This window comes from Siniperca chuatsi, linkage group LG16 (assembly GCF_020085105.1).
Source record: "Siniperca chuatsi isolate FFG_IHB_CAS linkage group LG16, ASM2008510v1, whole genome shotgun sequence".
In the NCBI taxonomy this organism is placed as follows: Eukaryota; Metazoa; Chordata; class Actinopteri; order Centrarchiformes; family Sinipercidae; genus Siniperca; species Siniperca chuatsi.
This window is the reverse complement of record NC_058057.1, coordinates 18,631,525-18,653,992: the sequence shown is the minus strand read 5'-3', so window position 1 is coordinate 18,653,992 and position 22,468 is coordinate 18,631,525. Positions and strand designations below refer to the sequence as shown.

The 22,468-nt window shown below is 39.0% G+C and overlaps 2 protein-coding genes across 5 annotated transcripts; one reads left to right on the top strand and one right to left on the bottom strand.

The window, feature by feature from the left end:
• Nucleotides 1-581: 581 nt before the first annotated feature.
• On the top strand, nucleotides 582-12,534 carry si:dkey-12h9.6 (macoilin-1). 3 transcript variants are annotated; one of them, XM_044169999.1, is made up of 11 exons: nucleotides 582-860; nucleotides 3,102-3,243; nucleotides 3,356-3,482; nucleotides 3,683-3,806; nucleotides 4,157-4,335; nucleotides 5,184-5,646; nucleotides 5,758-5,916; nucleotides 7,220-7,390; nucleotides 8,351-8,477; nucleotides 9,221-9,395; nucleotides 10,000-12,534. In XM_044169999.1, exons 1-11 carry the CDS (start codon nucleotides 853-855, stop codon nucleotides 10,188-10,190), a joined length of 1,866 nt encoding a protein of 621 aa, XP_044025934.1. In that variant the 5' UTR covers nucleotides 582-852; the 3' UTR covers nucleotides 10,191-12,534. The 3 variants fall into 3 exon arrangements, with proteins under 3 accessions (XP_044025934.1, XP_044025931.1, XP_044025933.1); XM_044169996.1 differs by lacking the exon at nucleotides 582-860 and adding an exon at nucleotides 1,563-1,719; XM_044169998.1 differs by lacking the exon at nucleotides 582-860 and adding an exon at nucleotides 1,759-1,937.
• Nucleotides 12,535-13,128: 594 nt separating this feature from the next.
• Nucleotides 13,129-22,303, bottom strand: nrbp1 (nuclear receptor binding protein 1). 2 transcript variants are annotated; one of them, XM_044170000.1, is made up of 18 exons: nucleotides 21,732-22,303; nucleotides 21,219-21,477; nucleotides 21,009-21,131; nucleotides 19,871-19,972; nucleotides 19,667-19,756; nucleotides 19,459-19,499; nucleotides 19,126-19,220; nucleotides 18,843-18,926; nucleotides 18,700-18,758; nucleotides 18,154-18,252; nucleotides 17,926-18,058; nucleotides 17,442-17,532; nucleotides 17,033-17,083; nucleotides 16,563-16,698; nucleotides 15,985-16,038; nucleotides 15,823-15,886; nucleotides 14,964-15,019; nucleotides 13,129-14,861 (listed from the first exon to the last, which is right to left on the bottom strand). In XM_044170000.1, the coding sequence occupies exons 2-18, from the start codon at nucleotides 21,447-21,449 to the stop codon at nucleotides 14,766-14,768; spliced, it is 1,605 nt and encodes a 534-aa protein (XP_044025935.1). In that variant the 5' UTR covers nucleotides 21,450-21,477; nucleotides 21,732-22,303; the 3' UTR covers nucleotides 13,129-14,765. The 2 variants fall into 2 exon arrangements, with proteins under 2 accessions (XP_044025935.1, XP_044025936.1); XM_044170001.1 differs by having other exon boundaries at nucleotides 21,219-21,474.
• Nucleotides 22,304-22,468: the final 165 nt, after the last annotated feature.

Sequence of the window (22,468 nt, the reverse complement as noted above, 5' to 3'; positions counted from 1 at the left end):
TTAAATTGGAACTGCTGGCCCTTAATGGGCCGTAACAGAAAAAACAATCAAAGGCAAAAACACCAAGCTCAAGAATATTTACACTGTGAAAATAACATGCAAAACACTAGCTTCCTGGCTATACACAAATATCATCAGGGGCCTACAAACTGCTACTGCTGCTATTGCATTTGTATTTGTTTTGTACTTTTTCACCTTATGTGTAGTCTGAATGTGAATGTTGCATCATGGAGAAACAGGAGAAACAACTTTATTCTCGTACTGGACTCGTATGTACTGGACCACTGTAAATCATTTTGAGGCCCATCCAGGTGACCCACCAATAACATAACCAATCTTGTACAGTTTAACAATTTTTGTACTGTTTATATTTGGCATTTTCTTTCCCCAGTTCTGTTTATTTCCCAGTTTTAACATTTTTTTAAACTTTTAGGTTTTTTGTTTTTTTTAAATAGGTGAAAATCAAAGAGGAAAGCAAGCAAAAAAATGCAAACATCTCGAAGAACATTACCATACGTGTTACCCAGATGCCATGGATGCCTACTGAGGTCCACGCTCTGCTGAAAACCTGCAGTGCTGCCTTTGAATCCAGGGACATGGCAGCCTTCAGATCTGCTTGGGCTAACCTGTCCCAGGCCATCAGGGTAGCAAAGCACACATATGGACGTAAAATCCAGTGTCAACTCATGGACACAAATGATGCTGCGTATGTGGCAGGGCTTGCCGGCCATCACTTACTACAAGACTACGCCTGTGACAGCGACGCCTTCCTCCCAGGGACACTGAATGACTGCTATGCACGGTTCAAAGCCATAAACGACACAGCCACCAGGAAGGCTGCATCCCACCCAGATGACCAGGTAGGCGAACCCCAGGTAGAGTGAACCTGCGCAAGGCTGCTGGACCAGACATTGTAACCCGAAAGTTAGATAGAAATAGGTAAAAATAAGGACAATAAAGCTAAAGAAAAATAAATAATAAATAACTATAATGTAAATACAAAAAATATTAGATGCATTATATATATATATATAAAGCAACAACAAACAACAACATACAATGTCTATATACAACTTAAACTGTTTCTGTAAATTGTTAAGAAGAATACAATAGTGCAAGGGTACAGAGTGCAAAGAGTGCTAGAATAAATATGCAGTGTAATAGGTTACTTAATGAAGTAGGCAAATATGTACAGTTTATACAGCATGCTTGGATTTATATTTGACAATGATGATATGTACATGTTAAATAACTGTGTATTCAACCTATAAAATATATCATTTATAATTTGTAGTACAGTGGATATTTTGGTGTCAGTTTTATTGTTGCATTTATTATAGGGTTACTATATTGTGTGTCTGTAAAGCTGGTGGCTATATTATTAATTAATACAACACTTTAAAAGGTACAGTGTGTTGATCTGCTCCCCTCCTGCGATGAACACTTGTAGGTACAACATGCACTGAGCATGCGCAGAGCCGTTGGTCGCCTGTATGTTCCCAGACATCATCACAGGTTCAGCTGAACATCCTCTTCCACTCGGAGTGATCTTTTATCGTTTATTCGTGCTCTTTTTCTCGCCCCTTCGCTGCCGCTGCTGCGGTGTGAAAACAAACAGCACGGAGGGAGCAGAAGCCATACGATGAAGAAACGTTATGTGGACGCGAACAGGCTACGGAAAATGAAAAAACTGAAAATAACGGAGAAGCTGTCTGAGAGGTAGCTAGCGCCTCGCGAGCGAGCCGCGTCGCCTGGCGGAGGCTGCTTTTGTTGTGGTGCCAGTCTTTGTGTAAATTTCAGCCGTCGTCATCCCGCTCACCTGTCTGCCTCACATCCCCATCACTTCATCCGCGTCTCTCATTTTATATGAACCAGTCTGGAGCTTTAATAGGCTTCAATAAGGCTGAATTGCGGAGACTGATGCGTAGAAATGTTGCGTGAGTTACTTCACCCTACATTGTTTACATAAAGATAGAAATCAGCAGCTGTGCAAGTTAACGTCGGCCTGCTTCTCCTCGGGCTGTTTCATCTGCTTTTACACGATCTCCTTTATCCTCTGGCCAAATTATGTGTACAATTAACACATTATGCCTGTCTTGGAAAATATTAACATGTTTTTTTTCCCCTATTAAGCTAAAGAAAGGCAGGTAATTTTGCACATAAAAGCATACTTTTTAAAGCGTCTAGACAAGAGTCCAGACGAGAAGATTGTCTCGGGAGAATGAAACCATTTGTTTTCATTTCTTAAAATAAGACAGATTAATATACTGTATTTTGAAAATACAAACACTGTCTTCTTTTAAGGGTGTTTGCAGACAAAATTGCTAAACAATCAAATATACAATTCTTGCTGCTTTTTAATATTATTTATATTTTAATAGTTATATTTAAAATACCAGTGAGATAAATTAAAATACACTCTTTCACATTATATTATACACATTATAAGGCAAATTTGAACTTGTATGAAGAATTTAAGCTCCTGTGGTCCTAACCATTCTGTCCCTCTGCACTCTTTCAGATAAAATATTGCTTTTTATTGTTGTGGAACAACTTACATATTTAGTATCTATTATAAAAAATACCTGTAAGATAAATTTCTATACACTTTGTATCAATAACATTAAAAGGAATATTTGTATGTGCAATAGGATGCTGTGTTGCTCCCTCTCCTCCAGATGAAATATTGCCATGGTTACCAAACAAAGAAGGGGTGATGTGATAGCAGCCTATGGATGAGCAGAACAAAGGAGGAAACCACAGCCCCTGTTTGGCTCGTGTTCGCCTAAAAAAAAATAAATGAGGGAACGGTCATTGTTCTTTAGTGCCAGTACTTATAGGGATGGACTGCATTTCTAAGATGCAGCTGCTCAGTTATAGGTTTAGCATTGTGTATCTGACTTCCAGTCTTGGTTTGGCTTCTGTGTGTGTTTAATGTCTTAGCTTAAGAGGCTTCGCTGCATCTGAAGTGTCTTTATTTACTAGAATTAGAGCCTAGAATACACATTTGTTTCACATTTGTTCAAACTGAACACACCCCCTTGCTGATGTTTGATGGATAACAATGATAGACTTTTTACAGTTCCTCTGTCTTTTTGCAGTGCGTACACCGTCTTGAAGTTTATGATGATGTGGATGCTGGTGCTGCTGGCAGATTTCATCCTTGAATTCAGACTGGAGTACCTGTGGCCATGCTGGCTCTTCTTCGGGAGTGTATACACCACTTTCCACTGCCATGGGCTGGTGAGAACCCCTGCTGTGTGATTTCATATTGTCTGCAGCGGCCCAGATGATGATGATCCCACAGACTGAAACCAATGCACTTTACTGAAATGAATGTTTTCTTTGTTTGCAGGTTATTTGTGTTGTTTTTGTTTGTGCTGCCTTCACTCTGGACATCTTTTGTTTAATTTTTGTTCCTTTGCACTGGCTGTTCTTTGTGGCGAGCACCTATGTTTTATTCAATTACATATGGCACACAGGTGAGTATGTGGATTATGTTTTGTTCTGTTTTTTTCCCACACATATGGAAAGATATGCCAAACTCTGTTGCTCTTGTTTAAATTAAGCTTTGTTTGAAATGGATTTGCTGCTTTTTAAGTGAGTTACTCAAAATCTAATTGAATTAGCAGTGACAAGTATGACAGTCTTCACATCTGATTATTTTCATGTTTTTCTGCAGAGAAAGGCATCTGTATATCAACGGTGTCCCTGTGGATTCTGCTTGTGTACACAGAAGCTTCACTTCGACTCAAAGACCTTAAAACCTCTCATGCCAACCTCTCTCACCTTTTTGCTGCACACTGGTATGTTAATTTAATACAAATCACCCTTTCTGCATTTAGAAGAATTTTTGGGATTGAGATTTCTTACATTAAATTAATTGAGCTGTAATAAAAAGTATTAGTATTAAACTTTTATAAATCCACTGTGTGATATTATGAATCGGCCTCTAGATGTTCGTGCACCATAAATTACAGGACTAAATTCACTTTTTAGCCAATCAAGTATGAAATGAAAGATGTAAAAATCTGCATAAATCTATGAATAGAGTAACCATTAATAATATAAATCTGTTAGCCAAGATGTGTTTATATCTTTGTAATGTGGCACACATATTCTAATTGTGTCTTTTTCCCTTTGTATTCATGTTCAGCATTGGATATCCTGTAGTGTATCTGGGTTTTTATGCCACCTGCTATTTCACCAACATCTTTAAGCTGCGCATACAGAAAGCAGTGCAGAGTGAGAATGACTTCCACATGCACCTCCTGCAGCACTCGCTCCCTCCAGGCCTGCAGGTTTACCCCAAGACTGGCACAGATGGCAGCAGCAGTGAGTCTTACGCTCTTGTATCTACCATTCTTACAATCTGCAGGATGTTTCTAATTTATTTTTGTTTGTCAATTAGGTAGTAGTGTGTCGAGTGCGATGAGATCAGAGGTTCGAGTTTCTGCAGGCAGCACTCTTGTTTGTGTGATCATCACTCAAAGTAACCACTCAGTACTGTACTGTTTGTTCCAAATGAACAGTGGGAAAGACTTACCAGAAACTAGGTGTTAAGAACAACAATTATACATGTAAAAAATGTCAATTTATGATCAGTGAAATCATCTAGATTTTCAACAGTTCAGTAATACAAACATACGTCACCCACTTGTTTACAAGTTAATTCACAAACGTTAAAACTGAGAAGATCTCTGCAGAGATTTAGGTAACGAAGAGGAAGTCATCCTTTTCAGCAAATAAACAATTCAATTACTCCCTCTTTTTTTTCATCCATGTGAAAATGATGGACAAAAACAGGACTCAAGTGGCAGCAAATATTGTGACAACCACAGTTTTTTTTTCTTTCCAAAATGCAAGGGTGTTGTTGACATGTGGTAGCACAACAATTATAAGTGGATTGCTGCTCATTTTCATACTTTTTATGCATTGTTTTCTACCAGAGAAGGTCAGTTAGGGAAGACAGACAAGTCCATGCTGCTTAGGTAAAGTTACAGGGAGGGGAATCCTTTTGACTGCAGCAAATCTTTATAAACAACCTTATAACTTTCTGTACTGTTGTTCACACCAAAGACAGCAGACTGTAAATGTCTTTGCACCTTTTATATCCCACCTGCAGAACTGAGATCATAGTAGAGTGATGATTAACCTTTTTTTGTTTCTGCCTGTACTTGCAGGCTCAAAATGGAAGATAAAGCCCGAGTCGACTCAGTATCAGTGTCAGAACAGTGCTGTAGTGGCCCATGATGAGGGACACACTGTAGATTGCCTCCAGATCCGCAGCGAGGAGAGAGCAACAGAGAAGGGAACACAGGAGGTGAGGTCAGCTGAATCAAACCGGCGGCCATCACCATCCAAACCTGGTGAGTCCAGAGATCTGCTCCACTGTGGGGCAGGAGGAGCAGAATCCTCTACAACCCTGGAAAATCTACCTCAAGATGAGCCAGGAAGCAAAGCCACACGGCCGGCTAAAAGCTCCTCGCCAAAAGCCCGCAGAGGCAGCACAAACACTCCTTCACCACCTGCAGGGAGGACTGAGAAGAAACAGAGATCCGGCTCAAAAACAGTCAGCCCCAACCGGGACGTAACAGACAAGAGTGCCACAGCAGCTCAGAATTACCATGCTGAACAGATGACCAAGTATGCCACTATTAACTTCAGTTCAGTACAGTTTGAAATTAGGCATGTGAAGGTGAAATCAGAGCTAAAAGATCTTTCTTTCCCTGCAACTCTGCCTTCATTATTTTTCAGGCTGGAGCAGGAGCTGAGGAGGCTGAAGGGCGAGGTGCAGGCGAGCAGGCAGAGTGAGCAGGAGCTGCGAAGTCATATCTGTAACTTGACTAACAGCGAGAGGAGCCTGAGACCAGAGGTTTCCCTCCTCAGACAGTCCAACATGCTACTCCAGAGCAAGTGAGTCGTCTACCAGATCTACTGCCGAAAGCTTGCATTTGGCCCCTTCTGTGGGCTGTATTAAACATTACATCAGTCTATAAATAAAAAAGTAAGACAGAGATTAATGCATGCACAAATGCTGCTAGAACTATAGCTGTCTGTGAAAGCAAACCGTTTTTGGGCAGACGTTTTAATCCTCAAAAGGATTGATGGATCTCTTTTTAAGCTGGACCATAATCAGTGTCATAAAAAGGCCTTCCTTTATAAATGAATGATATCTACTTGAATCTTACTGAAATCTTTCATAGCATGAGATGAGAATATTTAATTTTCTTTAAATGTATGTATAAAAACATAAACTGACCCCTTGACTCAATGTGATCAGCATGAATTGGAGTTTTGATCATGCTACTTTGAATACTAAAGTGAATACTTTAATTCACTTAAGTGAATTGTTTCCTAATTATCACAATATTAACATCCACTCTCTCACACCCATCCACTTTTTTTGATAGTGGATTTACAACATTGTTCATTTATTGATACTTTGATTTGTCAATTTCTTTGCATTTGGCTAACATTATGGCAGCAACAAATAATTATTTTCATTATTGATAATTCTGCCGATTATTTTCTTTTTCATTAATTTATCAATCGTCAATAAAATGTCATAAAATAATGTCGATTGACTAATTGTTTAATCGATCAATCATTTCAGCTCTAGCTATCATGCATCAGTTAAAAACATTTACAGAGAAATTTTCTTCAAAGATTTAGCCCAGATTCAGTTAATTAATGCAGGCTCATGAACCTAGCACATTCATTTTCCTATGTTAATTCATTTCCTGTGTAATTAGTACATTTTCTGTAAGTATGTGTTATGTTTCTCTTGTTTACAACATAGTAAAAATGTTCCTCCACAATATGACTCTACAGTTTTTAGTACTCTGAGCACATTTCAAACTGAAAAAACTGCTGAAAAAAAATGTACTTCATTACATAGTCCACCAGTCACAGATGAACTCTCAACACATTTACCACATCAAATCCACATCCATCCGCCAGAGGCTTGAGATGAGAGGTTTGACATGAGCATGTTATGCACGGTTTTAATAAGACATGCTCCAGTTTTTAAAGCAAGGTGCTCTTCAGTGACTTAACAACTACAAGAAGGATGAAAAACACATTTAACATCTTTTGTCTGTTTTCCAGGTGTTCTGAACTTAATCTCAAACAAGTCTATTTGAATATGACAGTAACCCACATATTTATGGTCTTATTTTTGGCATCATTTAAAGTGAGTTTATTGCGTTTCCTTCAGGATTTTGTGTCTGACTAAAACCAAGCAGAGGGACAAACAGAGCAGTGCGATGCTGGAGAAGAAGACCAGAGCAGAGACTGAGGCCAGACTCTCTGTTGAGAAACAGTTGGCTGAGCTTCAGGCTCAGAAACTGGAGGAAGCAGCCAGCACAGCAAGGAGCCTAACAAACAGGTAATTCACACCTATCAAACCTTTAAAATTCCTTGTTACTGAAGTGGCTTTGTGCCTGGAAAGTAAAGCTGGATCTGCATTTGTATGCTACTGAGTATAATTAAATACTGCTGTGAGTGTATGGCCAAACATTTGGTTCTAATAGTTACAATAGTTCAAATTATGTTTATTTGCTTTCTTGCCAATAGTTAGATGAGTAGATTGATACCACTCTGTCTGTGTGTTCAGTATGAAGCTGTAGCCAGCAGCTGATTTACTTAGCTTAGCATAAGGACTGGAAACAGGGGTAAACTGCTAGCTTGGCTTTGTCCAAAGGTAAGAAAATCTGCCTAAACGCACCTCTAAAGCTCATTAATTAACATGATATATCTTATTTGTTTAATTTGTACACAAACCGAAGAGTATAAAAAAAACACAATTTGTGGTTTCAGGGCAGTTATGTGCTGGACTATTTCTTGGAAGTCACTGTGCACGGCCAAGAATAAGTCTGGAACATAACCCCCTGTAAAACCACACATTTTTGTTTTTACACTTTGATTTTTGCACGCCTTAAAACAAACAAGATATAACTTAAATTAAAGTTAATTAGTGAGGTGCTAGTAGGCAGAAATGGTTCCCTATGGCCAGGCTGGCTTTATGCTAAGCTAACTGTATCTGTAGTCTTATATTGAACGAACAGATATGACAGTGGTATCAAACTTCTCATATAAGTCTTGGCAAGAAAGTGAATAAGTATATTTCCCACAATGTCAAACTATTCCTTTAATGCATACATGACATTTTTACAGATTGTTAATATATTTCCTTGTATTTTATGTAACCATCTTCATTAAATGTGTGGAATATAAAAAATAAGACCAATGAAATGTCATGTTTCTTTCTGTGTAAACTGGTCTTCATTTCCAATGAAACCCCTCTCTCACCCCTTAAAACTGTTATTTTCTCCATCTCCTACACCAGGCAGGAACACTGTGAAACCCAAATGTTAAGGAAAAGAGTAAAAGATCTAGAGACAGAGTACAAACAACTACAGCTGGAGTATCAAGTGAAAGAGAGTCGTGTGGTAGATCTAGAGAGGGATGTTGAGGTATCTTTTTACACTATTTGGGAATGAACTTGTGAGTTTAAGTGTCTGTGAGTCTCAAGTGGTCCAGTACTTGGTTGTCCTCAGTTTGGTCATGTAGTCTTTTTGCTGTTTGAGATTTTTATATCTAATTCTTTGTGTTTGAAAAAAAAAAAAAAAAAAAAATGAAAACTGAATGGTTTTCATTGTAGATATTTAGTATTTTATTTTGGCCTGCAGTCAACATATTGCACTTTGTCATCATATCAGTATGCAGTAATATTGTGTGGTTGTTTTTGTTGTTTGACATCAGGTGTGTACATTGTATTGTGTGGTATTTGATTTCATTTTAGTGACATACTCTCCATGAAGCATGCTGAAACAGAAGCCAGGTCTTTCATAAAAACATTGCACTGCTTTAATAAAAGAGTATAGGTCACCTCCCTCAAAATGTCAATGTTAACACAGAAGGAATCATCCCTCAGAGCATCTCTGTAATAATGTGCCGCTTTCATGTTTTTTGAATGGCTGGCTAATTCATCATCAGTGTGTGGAAAGTGTTTTCTCTGTGGTGCATTGGTTCCCTAAGTGAATGAACCTAAACACACGTCCATGGCGGCAAAAGAAACATCTCTGACTATTAAATATTAAAAAGGTAAAAATATTTAGGAAACCAAAGCACTGACACAACCTGGTCATCACACAAGGTTGATTGTTTTGTCATTTTATACACAGTTTTCACTGTTTAATGTGTTTTTTGGACTCAGGCTTTGGGAAAGTACCGCTGTGTGGAGAAAGAGACAGACATGCTGCTGTCCACTCTGTCAGCCATGCAGGAGAAAGCTCAACATCTGGAGTACAACCTGAGCGCTGAGACTCGCATCAAACTGGACCTGTTCTCGGCTCTGGGAGACGCCCGCAGACAGCTGGAAATCGCTCAAGGTTCCCACTCTTTCTCTTAACGTTTGTTTTTGCATTTTAAACTCTTGTGTTTTCGTACTGCTTGTGACTTTTTTGACTTACTGCCTCCACTAAAAAGGTCACTGTGTTTTTATCCCTGTTTGTTTGTTCATGTGTCGGTTAACAGGATATCTCAAAAACTGGCATCAGATTAGAACGTTATTTTGAGGAAAAGTACACCATGAACCAAGGGACAAATAGTCTGGATCCAATAGCAACACCATGTGCCAAAAGCACTTAATATTTTTGGCTCCACTCCTTAACCTTTAGGCATACAATACATTTTTTCCCCTCGATTGCTTGGTTTAAGACAAATATTTTAGCTCAGGCTGCGCAGATTTTTGCATAAACAGATTTGAATTCAGATGCAGGTTAAACATTTTTAACAAGTTTACAGTATTAAAGAGACAATTGCCATATGGACTTAAGGGTAGTTTTTATAGCTGCGGAAACTTGAGGGAAGAGAAGAACTCATCCTCAGTCCAGCTTTTTACAGATTATAGTTCCTAAATGACTTGAAATGTTATGAATCACTACATCCTGCAGTGTCCACCCTGTCATACAGTATATTACTTTTGTCTGACAGATAAAGTGATGAAGCAGGACCGGGAGATACGGGAGATGAAGCAGAAGATTGCTGAGGTGATGGCTGTCAGTCCCGGCGTATCCTACATGGCTCCTCGGCCCCAGGTGCCTCAGTATCTCACCAAGTTACTCAACTCTGAGCGCTACATGCTGAATCCACGAGCACTGATGTACCAATGTCTGAAGAAATAAAGGATGTCATCGCCTTTTTGAGATTCACAGACCTCTGTGGCAGACCCCTTCATCATAAAACATGAGGGGAAGGGGCTAATGGATTTTATTACAGAGCTAAATGACACCATGATGTCATCTACTTCCAGCCATGAGTGGAACCACATTGAGCCTCCACAAGTCGAATGCCTTTTGCTGCACTAATGGTGCTAACTTGACATTATTATATATATTTCCTGTTTCACTCCAAAATAAGATATCTGATATGCAGAACTGCTGTGGGCACAATTTTTATGTAAAGATACACTTGTCCTAACAGCATAAACCATAGAGCACAACATTTCTTCAGATTCAGACCCTGTAGATTTGTCTAAATGAAAATCTGGTTCTGGGTTCGGACCTTTCTACACAAGAGACAAGTGACAAAAACAATGAAATAAGTGTTTCCTAAACTCTTGTAAACGCTTTGTTCAAAGAAAGCTGAACCCAATCATTCTGGCGCTCGTCTATGGTCAGAAATGATCTCAGATCAGTAAACATGAATTTGCTGTTTACGCATGTCACATGTTTTCTGGATATTTCAAATTAAAATTTACAAGTAGATAAATCTTGCTACCCTAAGGACCCACAAGGTTCCTACTGTAGCTTTAACTCTGTACTTTGTACAACTGTATTTCCTGGCATCAAAGTAAAACTACCCACTAAATATTATTTATGACTTTATCAAAAGTATTAGACTTTAGTTGAAAGATTTATAATATAATAACCTTTATTATAATTATCACAGAATGATCTTGATTTGCAGTAATATTGACTAAAGCATTCAAAATAACATGGTAAAATTTTAAAGTCTTGTTTATCCCTTGGAGTCAAATGATTTTTAGTATATATTTGAACAAAAGGATCTAATAAACCTTTTTCGCAGCAGACATTTTGACTTGTCATAGCAGGAAAAGCACAGGTGTTAGTAATAACACGAGAGCAAGTGTCCCAGTAAGTCATGACAGTGTGACAGCAAACCAGCATGCACAATAGCAGGACCCTGAAACTGAAGCAGCTAAATGGAATTCAGCCATCATTTAATTTATTATGCCTCTCCTACTGTGACTTGTCAAAATGTCTAGTGTGAAAAAGGCCCATTAAAATATAAAGATTTAAGATTTCATGCTGTGACAGATTTTGGTAAAACGCGTTCATTCAGACGTGAGAACTGTGAAACGTGTCTCAATATAGAGAAATGATAAATTAATGATAATATGGAATCATCTCCAAGCCCTAGTTAGCTGTGTTTGTGGACTTCCTTTGAATTATAAACATAAAATAAACCTTTATTTGATAAGATACAAATAAATATAATTATTAGCCAACAACATCAGCATATTCAAAATTTTTAAGGAGAGTATGCAACAAGATGTTCTTGTCTGTGCCTGTAAATAGTGGCTTAAGATTATTTGAATTGTGCTGAAATTCAGATGAAAGTCATGGGTTCATCAAATGAACACTTTTTAATATCTAAAATACAGTGTTCAGAGTTGCGGACATTTCGATTTAACAGGTGCAGTTTTGTATGAGGCTTCCTGGCTGTAATCTAGGAGTTTCTTGAGAACAATTGGCAGTGATGTTTAACTGTTGGAGTGACCTGATAAAGTTGAGATGATGTAGTAAAGCTCGCCCTGAGCGGCTTTGTTTCAACTGACAGTTAACAACTACATTTTGATGTTTGGCAGCTCTCGGCAGAGAGAAAGTGTGAAAAGGCTTCTGAACGGTTGCCACTTTGTTTGGTTGGCCAGAATTAGACTTTGTCCATGAGTTAATGTGGAGTTGTGAATAACAAGGAATGGTGTTGACCAAACATGGTTCATGAATTTAATTACTGTGCCTATATACATTACTTTCAAACTGGGAAGTAAAACACAAATTTAATGTGAAAGAGTAATGTGTTTGAATTGAAGTGCTATGTACTGTTTTTGTAGTTTTTTTTTTTTTTTTTTTTTTACTCACAATGTACAGAATTGAAAATACCCACACAGCTGAAAAACACATGAACTGGATGTCGCCATTTTGGTAGCTTTTTATTTAGGGCGTGTTTCTAGGGTGTTTTTTATCAAAAATATTTTTTAGTCTTGCTGTACTTTTATTATACTGCTGTAATTTTGTACGGCAATGTGTTTGTCAGCATGAAATGTGTTTTATTCAACTGTTATTTGAGCACACATTGTGACTAAGTATGTACATGAATAGACTTGTACAAGGGCTACAGTTTCTTAAAATTTTGAACAAATAATTCAAACAGTGACGCTCTGAGGGTGGAGATCACGCTTCTGATACACCAGGATGGGTTTTTTGTATAAATTATTTAAACAATTGTGTTTTGTCTCATTTGTGTTTGTCTGTGAGTACGTTATTTTACTTAGAATGTAACTTCATTTTCTAATTTTAAAGATAAAATTACACCAAAATGTACTTTTTCAGCAAGGGGAAACACATTCTTAAAACTTTCAGTTTTAGTATAATTGCTTTCATAAGAGTTCAACCAAAGAGAGGTGTTGTAAGAAGTGCAATATCTAAGTAGAAACTGAGGAAATCGTGGTAACGGACACATGTATATATATACATACCAGTATCATCTACATACATGTGAAAACCTGCTCTATGTCTGTGGTACTCACCAGGAACTTCTGAGCACACCTTAAGAAAGATGATTTCTCATTTTTATTAATAGGATATTACAATCCATCTTATTTAACTTATTACACTTACACAAGGTTGAGAACCACTGTATTAAAGCACATTACAGAAAGCATATGTTCTTAAGTCTTCTTCCAAATATACTTTCCTTGATTATGAAAGCTGACATGTCAGTATAAAGCTTATTGTGTGGTTTTGTATATTGGTGGAAATCCCCTCATGGAGCAGTCATGAACTTCTGATGAACACAAGACGACACCAAACAAAGACCTCAAGTGCTGACAGTGTAAATTTTAATTTCAGGAAGTGAAAAAAAAAAGGGGGGGGGAATGCGTTGCAGAAACAAGAGCACAGTGTCTAGCATACAGTCTAAAAGATGGTTACAAGCATGCCAGGCAGTCCTACACTTGTATCTCGCAGTCTCTACAGACCCTGTCAGTAGGCAGTCACAGCATAGACTAGACGAGACTGGATCACAGGGCTAAAATTTTTATTGACGTTATTTCCAATTCATCTAAGTTCCTCCTGTTGGTCTGAAGGAGCCTGAGGCCACAGGACATTTCAAACAGGATATAAAAGTGTACAGCAGTGCAAACTAGCAGAGAGATCCCTAAACAGTTAACATATAAGGGTGGTCTGAGCCAAAAACTGAATATCTACGAGGTGAGGGCAACTTTTAGCTCTGGTGTCACGGAGAAAACTAATGATTCAGAGCCACAAAATCAAAATGTTGACAGGACTAAGCTGACAAAACTTCCTCTGCATGATAAGATTACTTGAATCTATCACCATCATCATTAAAATGAACCAACACCAGAAGCAAGCTTGCTGCATGCATCAGTTTCCATTTAGGCATAGAAAAGCATACATGCGTTCACCAAACCTGTTGACAAACATCCATCAGATCAAGCGCTTCACATGGATCTAACCAACCTCTCTTGTGTAAAATGCCACCTAAAGACAACTTTTTAATGACCTAGCCCTAATCGGTAAGTGCTGCAATGGACTACTAGTAAAACTGAAGCTACAGTAGTAGTTGGACCACAGTCAAGTGACAACACCCCCTTTTCATAGAAAATAACAGCATGACTTAAAAGAAAGACAGCAACTAAAAGCATACATTCAAACAACCACCGGTCTTAGTGCTGGAAGTGAATTACAGTACACACAAGAAAAGATACACAAATAAATAGTTTAATTTTTCATATTTTTAGCTGTAGCTCTTCAGATTGTGTTGCAGCTGCATGTTTCATGACTACGTTGTATAATTACAGAAATTTTGAAGTAAAAGTGACATTGCATCTGTTGCATTAGTAGCTTGATGCATTCAAGAGTCTTTGAAAAACCAATACAAGGTAGGAAGATGCCTCACTTGCTGCTCAAGAGAAAGTTCAAAGGACCAGACAACCAGACTTAACCTCACAACACCATAATACATACACTTCAGTATGCCGGGACCAAGATTTTTTCATACAGACAACTATTTAACAGTTTTAAGTAAAAATGTTTAAAATACAGTTTTAATACTAACTTAAGGAAAATACAGCTGTTATCCAGTTTTATTTGGCTTACCTCTACCGTTTCACTACTTTAGAACTGAAAGAAATAAGCCAAAAAGTGAAAACATTTGTATTTTCCTATAAGTTGCAACTAGGATTTCCTCTTTTAAAAAGAGAAGCAAATGGCTGTATTGGGTGGGAGGGGAAAAAATAATAAGAAGAAAGTGACAACCACTTAGTGGCAGCTTTCCCCACCAGAAGATACAAGGACAGGCTGCAGGATCTGCAACCAGACCAAGGCTTCCTCCTCTGTCCTTGCAAAGCTTTCCTGCAACTCAGAGGTGGAGCAAAAAGCTAGTCCTGTTGTAGAGGACGAGGAGGGCTGAAAGAAGGCCTAGTGAGTCCTCCGCTACGAGGAAACAGTCACCGGATTGAGAGAACCGTTCCGGCTGTAGAACTTCGAGAAGGCCTCTTCAAGAACGGATGCAAGTCGTGGCTGATCGCCCTGAAATTGAGAGACAGCATGGTTAAATAATATCGTAGGGGCTGTTTTACCCTCAAGCTAAGTGTTCAGGTCAGCAGGGTCATGATGAAGAACTCCACTTACCTCACTGATGAATCCTAGCTGAACAAGCTCCACAGCCAGCTCCTGCATGTTCTCATCTGCACAAAAATACAAGGCAGTCAGACATGGTGGCAGTGTGACGAGGTGTGAAGATACCTAGTTTTTCCGTTTTTCCAACTGCATCATGTCAGTATTATCAAATAATATGCCTTTAAAGTATTTCAGTTTGTTACTCAAGTGATTAAAGGCGCACTGGGGAGTTTTGACCATTAGCGGCGCTGTCAAGCAGAGTTTTGATAAAAAATGTCCCACATTGCGTGCACTGTACCAGCATCCATATACAACATACCAGCACGCACACAAATGCAATCACAAGCAAAGCGATGATGTGATACACACTTCTATACAGAGGAAGTAACAGTTGGTGATGCTAATGCACCGTGAAAGTAGCAATTCATAAATAGCAGCAGAGGAGCAGCAGTTTGCAGTCAAACTGATGCTGAACCATGAAAAACATTTTAAAAGACTTTGCAAATGCAGAAACTGTCCATCGTGTTCTTAGGCCTTCAGGACACAAACACTAAGTGAGAAACAATGAATGTTAACAAAACCAATGAAACCTCCAAAAAGGTACTCATACACTGCATTGTCTTTAATCCAACAACTACCTGCGTCCCCAGTTTGCATCTGGCTTGGGACCTTTGTTGCATGTTTTCGCCATATCTCCCTCTCCACCCATTTCATCATCATCATCTCTCTCATTTCAACTATCAAATAAAGGTATAAAAATGCCCCAAAAAAGTGATTATAAAAACCGCGGGTCACAGTATTTGGTAATAACACGATGTTGGAATGTGTGCGCATGCCAAGTCTATTAACAACCATAGAAATAGACACTCACTTGGTAACAAATCACAGCTTAAGTGCCTGTTCAATTTATCCTCAAGTTTCAACAGCAGGGTCAGCTGAAAGGAGAATAAAACAAGTTTTTCAAAAGTCTAGCAAAACATAAAGCACTTTCACATATGACATGAAAATACTTAGAAGCAGAAACATTACTTACATGATGCTTGGTGCCCTCATCAACAGGCTCAATGTTGCATTGCATCTGAAGGACCTGTGAAGTACCAGAAGGAAAACAGCTTAATATATACGACACATCGACACACAGACTATGATCAGAAAAGGATGAAGTGCTACATGCAAATGACGTAGCAAATTAATCCAAAAATCTAACGGTGAGCAAAAAACACTGAAAAAAACAACCTGCATACAGCAAAATGTTCTTTTGGTGTTTTAATCTACATGACATGTTTTCATGCACACAATGGGAACCTTTATGTGACCTCTCGAGAACAGTAATTCCCAGTATGATTCAAGTACAGAAATCTGATACACCTGCACACTCTTATATTTTTCTTCTCCCTCAATTTACTTGCCAGAAAATGTACTTTCTATATTCTAAATATGCTCAGTTACTCTGTATATTCTCCAACTACTCCCTACGATGTCTTGGACAATGAATAATATAATTATATAAAGACCTAACAGGTTTTGTAATAATAGTGATTCATTTGTTGATTTGCTAACATTATTTGACAGAGATCTAATTTCTGTGCGCTCCTACATGTCAGCTCTTACCTTCCTGGTCTCAAGCTCTGCAGGTTCAGGAGTCGGGGTTTTCACTGAGGGGGGCACTATGGGCGACTTCACTGCCTCCTGCTGAGGTTGTTGTGGACATGGTATCCCAAACGCAGTCAGAGGATAGATCCCATTCCTGTTACATCAAAGGAAAAAAGAAACAACTTCAGGACAACCGCAAATGATTTCATGCTGTGTAGTTGTGCCCTGAAAACTGGAGGATATTTTTAAAACTAGAGTTTTGCTGACCATGCATATATATTATGTACATATGATGCCCTACTTCACATTTTACAGACTCAACTGCAATACAACAACAATTTCCCATTTCTGGCTTCAATCGGTTGTTTCAGTAGAGGGTGACCAGTTTTCACCAGCAGGTCCAGGCATTCAAGCCAGAATCTTCAAATCACAGGCAAATCAACAGCAAATTTGTTTTTTCCCCAGCTGTAGCATAATTGTTTTCTTACCTTACATCTTCTAGGAACTTGTCCAGCTCAAGGGCAGGAAACTGAGAGAGCCTGAAGCAAAAGAAACTGTTATTGAATACTGAATATTCAGCCAGTCAGGAACAGAGTGTGACTAAATCTTCAGCTCAATTAAAAAGCAGAGCTGGGCGACTCTAGAACAGGTAAGTTCAGGTATTGTATAATTTAACTGTAATGCAACCTTTAGGACCAGGAAAAGATAACATTTAAACTAGATCAGAATAATATTATAACCAAAAGTCCAGACAAAATCTTGTCAGTGTTTTATGACACAAAATATATACAGAAAACCACAGTAACACCACCACAGACTTCCTTCCCTCCCCAGGTTTTTCATCTTCATTATCTCTACACGTCAGTGTTAAAGTGGCTTTGTGATACTCGGACTTACTTCATCTGTACTCCATCCTTGGCCTCAACAATCACCAAGTTAGGGTCCATGTTCTTTGTCATCTCTTCTAAAGCATTTTCTGGAATCATATCTACAGGTAAACAGAGAAGACAGCAACAGATAAGAGCATTTCTCATTTTTTGTTAAGAGCAAATAAAAGTCATCATTCTTTGGCATATGAAAGATGGCCAATTTGACCTTTATAAGAAAACACATCATCTTAGGCTAAGTGAGGAAGTTCCAGTGTTAGGGGTGTTGTAAACTTTAGTCTGTATATTTGGCAGCCTTGGCTATGTAACCAGCACATATAAGATTAGAAGCTGACTCAGGAGGTGCAGTCAGTGCTGCGATATGTGATGCTTGAGAAACAGCGTTTGTAACTAGGGTCTGAATAACCGGCCAGTAACTGTATATTTAAACTGAAGATACTAATTACCAGTATTCATGGCGATAAAACATTTTGTGTGTGTGTATTTTCACTCACGCTGGTGGCTGACGATGCAGTGTGCAGCCAGCAGCTTGAGTAAGGGCACCTCAAACAAGGCCTGGTGAAACAACAGCTCCTTCGCTGTGGGTCGCTTACTGGGGTCCACCTCCAGACACTTCTGGATGAATTCCTGAAAAAGCATGGGGGGAAAAAAAACGTTTAGGTTATGGATTTCTCTTCCAAACAGCCATACAGGCGTTAAATGCTTGCCTCTCCCTCACTCACCCGTTGCAATGGGTCCTCTAGGGACTGAATGGCACTGTTTATGGCTTCTTGGGACACATAAGACGAATCCCCATTACTCTGGATTTCCAACACAGCCATCTGAGGAAGTGATTGGACAAAGAAAGGTGTTGACTGGAAGTGATTCATAAAGCGTAACACAAAACTTAAGTCAACAGCAGACACTCTCAAGTTACGTAACACATTTTGAAGACATTGGTCATCACTGCAGACCTGACCTCTTTTACACAAATGACCAAATGATTAAAAAACAGTATTTCCACATGACCTTTCTTGCAAAAGACAGAGATAACTGACATCCTGATTTCTATTTCTGTGACTGCCGTAAGCAAACTTACACTGACTTTCAAAGCAAACAACAACACTAAGCATGTCTAAAGCTGGAGTGACATTTTTGTTGAGAATTAATTGATACATACACAATCTGTGCATTACCAATCAAGCATATTTTCCATAAACAAAAGAATGAGTGAATATGCTTGTCAGTATGTGACTAACAGCTCAGAGCAGAACAAGGTACCTTCTCACCTCTAAGGCGCACATTCCAAAGGAATAGATATCCACGGCTGTGGTAACATCGGCAACAGCTGAAAGCAGAAATAAGTTGATCAATATCACAGAAACACTACCGCACACAACAATGGTATCTGAGACAACTGAGAGGATCTTACCTCCATATTCTGGAGCAAAGAAGTGAAGGCTCTTCTGCTCTTCTCGACAGGTTTTCACATGGTTATTGATGGTGTCTGGGGCAACTGTAATAGTGGGGGGGGAAGCCTTAATAATAAACAACACTAAGACAAGACCTAATACTGATATTAATAGTGAGGACATCTCTGTCTCTGTCTGTAGTACAGAAAATAAAGATTTGGCTAAAGAGAGACATAACACTGGCTTTTACACTGTCCTGATGTTATTTTCGAAAAGATCTCTCTTGCGTTAAATGATCTCTACCTGAACCAATCTTGATGAGGCCATTGTGCTGGATGAAGATGGTGTCACAGGTCAGGTTGCCATGGATGATGGGAGGTTCACAGGAGTGCAGGTAGCTGGAGACAAGCGTACAAGGGTAAAGTCAATAAAGAATTGCTACCACATCAGTTTTTGGTCATCTGACTGCAGCAGTTGGTGAATTCTAAAATTTACAAGTCACTTTCCAGACAAAAGCTGCTTGCCTGCAGTTGTAGTAAACGCATCTTGGCATTTGGACTATGAATCGTGTCAACGCCCCATACCACAATTTATTTTTAAATAGCTTAAAGAAATTAACGTTTTTGTTTTACTTACCTGAGAGCAGACAGTATTTGTGTGCACCAGCGCTTCCAGGCCTGTCAGACAAGAAACAGGTGACCGAAAAGTTAATGTAAAATATGTGGGTTTTTTTTTTTTAAACAGACTAAACAGGATATTTATCAACTGTTCTTGACTTGTCAGCGTCATTTCTAAGTAACTTCATTTCAAAATCAGTTAATGAGTTACAGCGAAGCTTTCACACCTTTTCATTCATGGTTTTGTGGTTTTTCTTTGTCTTTTTCAAAAACTGTTTGAGACTTCCTGAGGACATGTATTCAGTGATGAAAATGACCTGCAGAAGAAAAACACATGCAAACACATCAGCATAAAAGCCATTACACTCAACACTTTTATGATGATATATATATGATTTGATGAAAAGGAGATTTTTGAGATGATCTCCTACCCTCGCTCTGTTCTCTTTGACATCCGCCCAGTACTTGTGGAACTTCACAATGTTCAAATGCTCCAGCTGGATCAAATTGTCAAAAACTGCTTTGACTTTTTCCTGTGGAAAAAAACAGAACGTATTAATCATTAATACATGTCACATATTTTTAACAAAAGCATATAACTATTAATAAAATTAGTGTTGTGAATGTTACATCTTTTTTCATGTTGTAAAATTTGTTGTATTTACTTTTTTCATTGCAAGAAAGTTCAGCCAGTTCAGCCCGAGTGAGTCTTAACAACATACACATTTTTAATGGCCTGGCCTTCTCTTGGCCAGCAGCTTGGACGAGTGGTCGGACAGACTGTCTTGTAAGTGCAAGGTCAAATGCAGATTCCACAGCTGTAAATGAGTGCCCATTAAAAGCAATTCTGGGTCTTGCACTCCATCCAGACCATCTGCCATTTAATTTCTAAAAATATATATTAAAAGCTCTATTAGACTGAGAACACCTGATTTTCATAAAAAATGAAAAGCTGCCTGTTGCAAACAGTCTTTAAATAACTGCAGCTCAGACTACAGCAGTTATGGGTAACAAGCTTTGCTCAGAGGCAGTGAGTAGCTATCTAACACAGAAGTACAACCTAATTCTCATGTTTTTATTTGAAAAAGTAAGCAACAGACTGGATCTTCAACTGATGCCTTTTCTGTAAGATAAGAGTGAGAAAATAGAAACCACTTCAGAATGATGCAAAACCATCAAGCTAAATGTCTCAAATGCCAAAAGGTATAAGCAAACGAGATTCTTAAAGACCACTTCTGGTCTGCTTACTCCCTCCAATACAAATTTCTGAAAATCGTTTCTGCAACTACACAGGCACAGTGTGTACTTTGCTATGGTGCTGGCAGCAACAAGTCCGACCACTTGCCTAAGGAGCTTAAAGCCAAAGGGGAAAATGAAAACCAGTAGGCTTCTACATTGTTAGTGAGATCACAGCAAATAATCACAATCTTTAAAACCTTGTCAAGGCATTTTATTCCTTGCAGGTATAAACGCTGTCACATAATCATTACAATACATGTTTCATTCATACTGTAGTGCACATAACTGCTTCAGACACAACTAACTGCATTGGCCTGGCGCTGCACCCACCTCCTGTAGTTTGAAATTCTTCCTTTCTGAGAACATGACCTCATTCCACACCACCTCAACTCCTTCTTCAGTGTCCATGGCCAAGTAAGCATTATCGATCCCAGGGACGTTGCGCTGATTCACCTTCAGGGGGAAAACAAAATAATACATCAGGCGCTATCTATACCTTAGTAAAGGTAAACTTGACTCCACCGCAGACATATCCCCTACCTCTTCTCTGCGTTTCTGCCAGCGTCCACACGGGCTTTCTTCCAAAATCTCTGACTCATCCTCGCTCTCCTCTTCCTCATCCTCTGTGGCAGCAGTAGCTGGAGGCTGGGTCACCATGGACACAGGGGGAGACACAGATGACACTCCTTGACCTGTGGCTGCAGCTGCCATGGAGTCCGGCTTCACGTCCTGGACAGTGTCAGGGGCCTGCTTGTTCTCTCCCTCAGACATCTTGTTAGTTGTCAGGCCCAACAGCCTGCTGTGAGACACAGTCCATAACACTGACATGTTAACTGTTGATAAAGTAAAATTCAACACTTGGCAATTATATCACATTTCAAAACAAGCTTGAAAACAATGATATGTAATTGGTAGATGTAGCTGGCTAACATAGTAGCAGCAGAGAAATAACCGTTGAGACTTTGCAAAATAAGTTAGCCGAGTTAGCGCGATACAGAAACGGCCATAATAAAACGTATCACAAATATGAGTAGAAGTAGCAGTTGGACATACGTGTTAAAGAAAGCAAATGTGACGATGCCAGCTCCAGTTTAACAGACTCCCACCGCGGCAGACCAATCCCAGTTTGTTCTTTAGTTAGCTTTGTTAGCTTTTAATCTTCTTGGTTCCTCAGCAGAATTGCAGCTAGCATGTATCAACGTTCACAGTCGTGGCTTTATTCACTTGAACGTTAAATGTCTCTCGATGTTTTTACTTGCTAGCCAACTAACTAGCCGGTTCGCTGCTAGCTAGCGACAGTTTTAGCAGCCCACCGCCCCTTGCTGCTTCTCAAGACTCCAGCTCTGCTAATGTGTGCTCTGAAAATTAGCCACTGCTACTGTGAGTAGACTAGACAATATTGCAACAGTCCTAGACGCGTTTACTGATACATAACATCACAGCAGTTCATAGAAACTCGACAGAAGAAACAAAGAGAGGTTAATGATATCATTAACTTTATATCCTCGAACACAACGGCTGACTGACTTGAGAGCTAGGTTAACATTTAGCCAGATATGATGGCGACAACTTCCAGATGCACAGTACGCTACGAGCTCGGGGACGTCAGAGCCGACTGTGGTTGCCAGATACAGTTTGTCCGATCCCCCTTTTGCAGCGCTCAAATCACTGAAGCAACTTTGTTCTCATTGATGCCGCTCGGCTATAGAGTTGTTATATATTATGAGGTCAGTATTTTAACATAAATTTAGCATAGCATAAGCTAGTTGTGATATTTAGACATAAAGCTC